Source organism: Phaseolus vulgaris, chromosome 6 (genome assembly GCF_000499845.2).
Source record: "Phaseolus vulgaris cultivar G19833 chromosome 6, P. vulgaris v2.0, whole genome shotgun sequence".
NCBI lineage: Eukaryota > Viridiplantae > Streptophyta > Magnoliopsida > Fabales > Fabaceae > Phaseolus > Phaseolus vulgaris.
Window position 1 is genome coordinate 24,190,746 of NC_023754.2, and position 6,270 is coordinate 24,197,015.

Here is a 6,270-nt window from a genome sequence, read left to right on the forward strand (position 1 = left end):
GCCCACAAATCCAAATTCTCAGAGCACCCCACCAGAGCACTGGTAAGCGCAACAGCATTGGGCCTCACCGAGCCCATAACTCTAAATGCCTCACCATACCTCCTATTCCTAACACACCCAGAAACCAACGAGTTACAACACACCCAACACTGGAGTAAAAATCAATAAGAGCAGTGCTCAAAACAACCATATCACGCCCCATACACACCACCAAACCATGAACCTGCCTTCCAAGCTCCAACGCCCCCAAAGAAGCGCAACACTTCAACGCAGAACACAAAGTAAACTCACTAAGCTCAACATTCTCCCTCCCCATTGCCCTAAGAACCCCCAACAGCCTCAACAGGAAGATCGCACCGCAAAAAGCACGAAAGCAAAGCGTTCCAAGCGACAACATCTCGCTGACTCATTTCGTCAAACACCTTCACTGCTTCGTCCAAAGACCCACACTTCGAGTACATATCCACCAGCGAGGTTTTCGCGACGGTTCCGGAATCAGCACCGGTTTTGAGCATTTGGGCATGGACTTGTATCCCGAGTTGAGAAACATGCAAGAGACAATAATGGATATTGTATGTGATGTTGTTGTACAAATTCAAAAAAATTACAATTTATAATTTAGATAGGTGAATTCAACTCAAATTTCAAAATACATTTACACAATTGCATATCTTCTATGTATGTTATTTATGTATCAATCCTACTGTATATCTACTATATATGTTATTTATGTTTTAATACTAAAAACACAAGTTATGTAATACTTCAATTTTATAAAATTTAATCTGTATATATAATCAATTTAATTATTTTCACAAAACATAAAATTCATAATAGCTACGTTTTTAATTTACTGACCGTAAATGGGTTTATACCATACTGTTAAAATTCAATTATGACAATGTTACGGTTAATAATAAGTATTTAAGAACTCAGTAAGATAAATAATCACTTAAATATAAATGTTTTTATAAAAATAAAAAAATAAAATTAGATTTTTTAATATATAGAATATTTTAAGACAATCCGTCATAATTTATTTAAAATAATAATCAATGATAAGAATTCAGATAAAATATTATTGTTATTATATATCTTATATATTTATCAATTTCCATATAATATAACATAAAATAATAATATAGTTGATTTTTCCTTTTTAAATTTTTTTATTGTAATTTTGTTAAATACTAATTGATTTATAAATTTGTGCTATACTATTTAAGAAAATTTTAATTTATTTTTACATTCTATCAATATTATATTAATAAAATTCATATTATTTCTAAAAATTTATTCCATATAATACACACACATATATATATATATTATTTGTTAATATATATTATTTTGACCTTTTATCATCAAAATATGTTCTACAATATATTTTTTATCAAATATTAATTTATTATTAACAAAAAATTGTTATGCTATAAATGAGAAATATATAAATATGTAAAAAATTGTGTTAATAATATTAGACGGTAAAATAAGATTTTTAGTCTAATTTACTCATGTTATATATCTAATTTTTTTTTATCATATTTCAACACGCCATCATAGTAAATAAGAAAAAAAATTCTATAAAAAAAACTAAATATTATATATTTGTGAAACATTGAAAGGAATGTGTTATATGTAAGAAAAAAAAAATTTGTTAAACTGTGTAGGGAAAATATTGTTTATTTATATATTTATATAAATGTTATTATTGCTAACTATTATTAAATGAAAAATTATATATTTGTGTTAGTCCCAATCTATTTTTAAATGAAAAAAATATTACTAAATTTAATACTTATGTAAAAAGAAAGTGTGTGATTTTGATGGGTAATGAATGATACTATTCCATCCACTTTGACATCCAAATAAAAAGTATTATTTTAGAAAAGTTATAAAATAGTTATTTTTTACTATTAGTGGATGAAAGGACTTTATTCAATTTTTATAACTATCAATCAAACTTTTAAGAAACTATGGCAGTTATAACTTTTAAAAAATTATCATGCAAAATCAACAAACATAGTATCTAACTATTTCTTTTCTCTCTTAACAGTTGTCAAGCTTTCCAACATCATGTGTGTGTGAATGTGGTTTTAGCTGCACAAAATGGAAATACAGCAGACTGCAAACATTTCATTCATTGAAGGACAAAGTGTCCTATTACTATTATTGACATCCAGTGAGTGAAATGGGGAAGAGATGGATGGTGACTAGGCTCAGAGCCTCAGACTTACATTGATAAGAATACAATGTGGAACTTCTTGAGTTGAGACAACAACATGATGTTCCTTTCTTCCCCCTTTTTTCAACTAATGGAAAAAGAATGTGAAAGATATATGAATCCACAGGTCTTGTACTGTTGATGCCCCCTCATCAACTATCAACATTAGATGTGTGTAGGATTTCCACAACTAACTTTCAATTGTGTTATCAGTTGTTGGTTATTATTCTTTGTTCTTATTCTGAAGAAAAAATGAATGCAATTGGATTTGTTGAGCCCTTAAGCAGCACTCCTCCACCTGAAAATTGACTTCAAGATATGAAATAACTGCAGGAGATAAACATGACTGTGGAATTCAGTCATAATCTACACACATAGCAGGACAAACCTGTGATTTATATGTCTTTGACAATAAATCTCCACATTCTCCAACAAGTGCTCTTTCCCCTCCAGCAATTCTGGCTAATTCTGAAATAGAAACATCTATTTCTTCTGCCTGAGTTTGACAAAGTTTTATCATCAGTGCAAAGTGCATTATGTACAATTTAACTTAAGAGGATATTAAGTGTATTTTTCTTCAACTGACATTTTTAGACAACCTCATCTTTTGAACCCTCTATAGTTATTAAAAGTGGTCCAAATCGATCAGTTCAACAATGGAAAATCAGAGATGCTCTTAGTCTTGTGTATGGTGACTTAGAACTTATGGATGGTCCTCCATCAGGTCCACAACCCTATATAGTTATTACATATAAAGATTTCACTTAATTTTCTTAGTATTTATATCAATTTATTGCTTAGTATATTACATAAATTGAATATATATTTTATTCTTACCCATTCAACCACAATTTAACCAATAAACAGTGAAGTGACCTTCACCGATTTAATTACTAGCCCAATTTTGACGACACTGATTGACCCTTTACCCTTTTGGTTACATCACTAAGTAAAAAAAAGAACAAGGAGGAAGCTCAATTCTTTCATTTTGTCTCACCTTCGGCACGAATCTTTGGATGTTGGAAATCATTGTTTCCAACATTTTCAATGCTGAATTCAGAGCATCCCCCACCTCTCTGACATCAACCTGTGGCATAATATATTTTTGTGAGTTTGACCCAGACAATTCACAGTGAATAAGCATAACAGAAAGATAATAAACACTATTAGATAACCAACAAGCATGAGATGGGGATTAATAATCATACCCTAACATTCCCACCAACTGGAAGTTGCACTGAGGCATTCACTAAAGCCTGAATTACCTCAGTAATCGAGACTGAATATTCTTCCGTCATAGTAGACCACTCATCTAGATATGGAATCTGTAATTTTATCCAAGGAAATATACAAATTACTTGTACTGATTATTACTATACATATATATAATTAAAATGATAACTCATAAAGCATATTTGAGAAGAAAGGCTCCTTGATCAATTGACTAAATATCATCACTATGATCCACTTCAATATACACCCATACACACACATATATTGATAGTATGAGCTGGGTATGTAGGAAGGAACAGAATATAGACATATATAGATACCACAAGAACTCAACAAACAATTGTCTTCTTTTCACGGACTGGAAACATTGCACTGAGGACTTGAATGCAAATTCATAAAAGTAGCATTCAGAAGTATTGGTAGCCTTACTTGAGTTTCAAGAATTCTTGACAAAGTCTCTGATCTCCGTAAAAACTCCAGCTCTATGCGTTTCTTGTTTACAGAATCACGCATTTCTGATATTGTCATTGCTTGGGAATATAGTGCTTTCTGCAAGGATCAAGAAGAGGAAAAATAACTAATAGCTTAATGAAGTGGATTAAATTGGTCAAGATGTCAAATAGTTAAGATGCCAATTGAAAATACTGAGCAGAGATGTAAATGTGCAGAAGTTCTGTATAGTTAAAGAAATACTAAGACTTACTACATGAAGTTAAGTTTATACTCCTCCAAAAGGCCATATCAATTTTGAAAAATATAATTTGAAATAAAAACGACTCCAATGTCCAGTAAATAAAGATGTGATGGAGTACACACTCAGGTAATCAAGGGAGCAATCAAAAAATGTTATTTGCACTTGTGGAAGTAGTTTATGAATATACTCTAATTTCTCTGGAGCTTATTCTAAAAAATGCTTAACTATGTTCCTTACAAAAAAGAACTACTGTACACTAGAAACAGCTTATAAAAAAACTACACACTAGAAACAAATAGAGACTTATGCATTTGTATTCTTTGTTGTTCACTGTAGCTAAGCTTTATTCGGTTGGAGCCACAACACCACATCACACCTTGATTGCAGCCTGCAATGGCAGTAACCAATCACATCCAGTAGTCACAACAACCACAAACTAACTCACAGCCATGATGTAAGGTGCTCCAGGGGAACAAAAAAATAACAATATCTTTCAAGGTACAATCAATGCCCTTTTAGCATTCTCCCAAATCCAGTTTCGCAGTGTAACTATAATAGTGGTTCACCTTCCCAATTATGATCATAAAACAAACTGCCTAGCCAGATGACTGCAATTTTCTGTCGTAGCATCACTATCACTACAACATTTGTAATTTATTGCCAAGTAAGAAAGTGAAAGGGTGACTAACCTGGCTTTCTACTTGCTGAGCCTTGGTCGTGGAGTGCGCTCTGGCATTGGCAAATCTCCATTGCAAATAACGATTATATAACAATCTAATGGAATGCATATCTTCCTGATGACCAGACCCTTTCTTCCCTCTCCTTACATCCACTGATGGCTTTAAACTCTGAGGAGGAACAGGAGGCAAACTAAGCCCCCCTGACTTAGCTAACTGATTTCCATTCCCATGCTGCTTGGAGACTGAAGAAGGAGGCTGCTTCTCAGTTCCAGAAGAAGGTAAATTGACCGACCGCGACAAAGGGGAAGGGTGGCGAAACTTCAAGTCCCCACCATTGCTACCCCCAATTTTCTCACCCACAGACAAATTGGACTGAAGCAACATATCTCTATCCACCAATTCAGGAAGTGACTGAACACTGCAGTTCACTCCAGAATCATCACTGGAACAAGCAGCATTAGGTTTGGCCTGATTCAACCCACTGGCTTGCATCAATTTCTCAGCAGCAGAGGCCATGCCATTTGCAAACCTATGATGGTGATGGTTACTAGGGTTATGGTGTTGTTGCGAGAGTCTATACCTTGAAGACACGTAAACCGAGGGAGTGGGAGTGCCAGGCCTAGAAACACAAGGTGTGGAGTTGCCGCTGCCGATTCTGCCAGAACAAGATTTTGAAGGGTGCAGTGGAACCTGTTCGTGTCCGTTGTTGTTCTCTTTGAAAAGCTTCATGGAACGTTGTTGTTTTCTCTGAGAGACAAAACATCCCATTGAAGACTGGGTTTCGGAGTTCTCGTCGACGGGGGAATCGGGCTCCAGCCGCGGGCGGCGCTGAACGGAGGGGGACATGAACCGGGAGCTGACCTCTCGGACCCTGGGCCGGCGCTGGTGGGGAAGCGGAGGAGGCGGCGGAGGGGCTGTGAGATCGGGGTTGTTGTTCTCTTGCATGATCTGAACCTGCACCATGAGAAACCCGGAATGGATGAAAATGAAAATGGAGCAGCGGTGGGTATGGAAGAATCGGAGGAGAAAGAGATGAACAGAAGTTTTGAGTGATTGGGAGAGAAGAAGGAAGGGTTTGGATTGGAATGGAAGAAGAAGTAGCCGTTGGGAATATGTGTTTACGTTGTAACGGTTCTAATTTCAAATATCGATAAAGTTTTTTTTATTATGTTAGTTTTGATTGTGTTATGCTGTGTGTGTGGCGTCGTTCGTAATGGGTAATAAATAATGCCACTTCTTTCTCGTCAAACTTATTTATTTGTATTTGGGATAGGAGCCTTTCTCATTCTGCTATGGCTACCCTTTGCTTCATTTATAAAAAAACAAGGTTGTTAATTTTCATGTGATGGTCAGAGTGAATTGGATAAGGAATAAGAAAATTCGTTGCGTGAATAAAATATAAGATTTTTTTTTAAATTTACTTGTGTAGTTAAATAAGG

At 34.6% G+C, this 6,270-nt stretch overlaps 1 protein-coding gene across 1 annotated transcript; it reads right to left on the reverse strand.

Annotated features, from left to right (window-relative positions):
• Positions 1–2,110: 2,110 nt before the first annotated feature.
• Positions 2,111–6,018, reverse strand: LOC137832088 (protein ENDOSPERM DEFECTIVE 1-like). Its single transcript, XM_068640075.1, has 6 exons — positions 4,841–6,018; positions 3,887–4,006; positions 3,433–3,549; positions 3,222–3,311; positions 2,613–2,720; positions 2,111–2,522 (listed from the first exon to the last, which is right to left on the reverse strand). The coding sequence occupies exons 1-6, from the start codon at positions 5,792–5,794 to the stop codon at positions 2,448–2,450; spliced, it is 1,464 nt and encodes a 487-aa protein (XP_068496176.1). The 5' UTR covers positions 5,795–6,018; the 3' UTR covers positions 2,111–2,447.
• Positions 6,019–6,270: the final 252 nt, after the last annotated feature.

Excerpts from the sequence above, each read along its gene's own strand:
- LOC137832088 (XM_068640075.1), bottom strand. The coding sequence starts at position 5,794 with ATGGTGCAGGTTCAGATCATGCAAGAGAACAACAACCCCGATCTCACA. Across the intron at positions 3,312-3,432 it reads CAGTTGGTGGGAATGTTAGG|GTTGATGTCAGAGAGGTGGG; the intron begins GTATGATTATTA and ends ATTATGCCACAG. Across the intron at positions 2,523-2,612 it reads CAAAGACATATAAATCACAG|GTGGAGGAGTGCTGCTTAAG; the intron begins GTTTGTCCTGCT and ends GTCAATTTTCAG.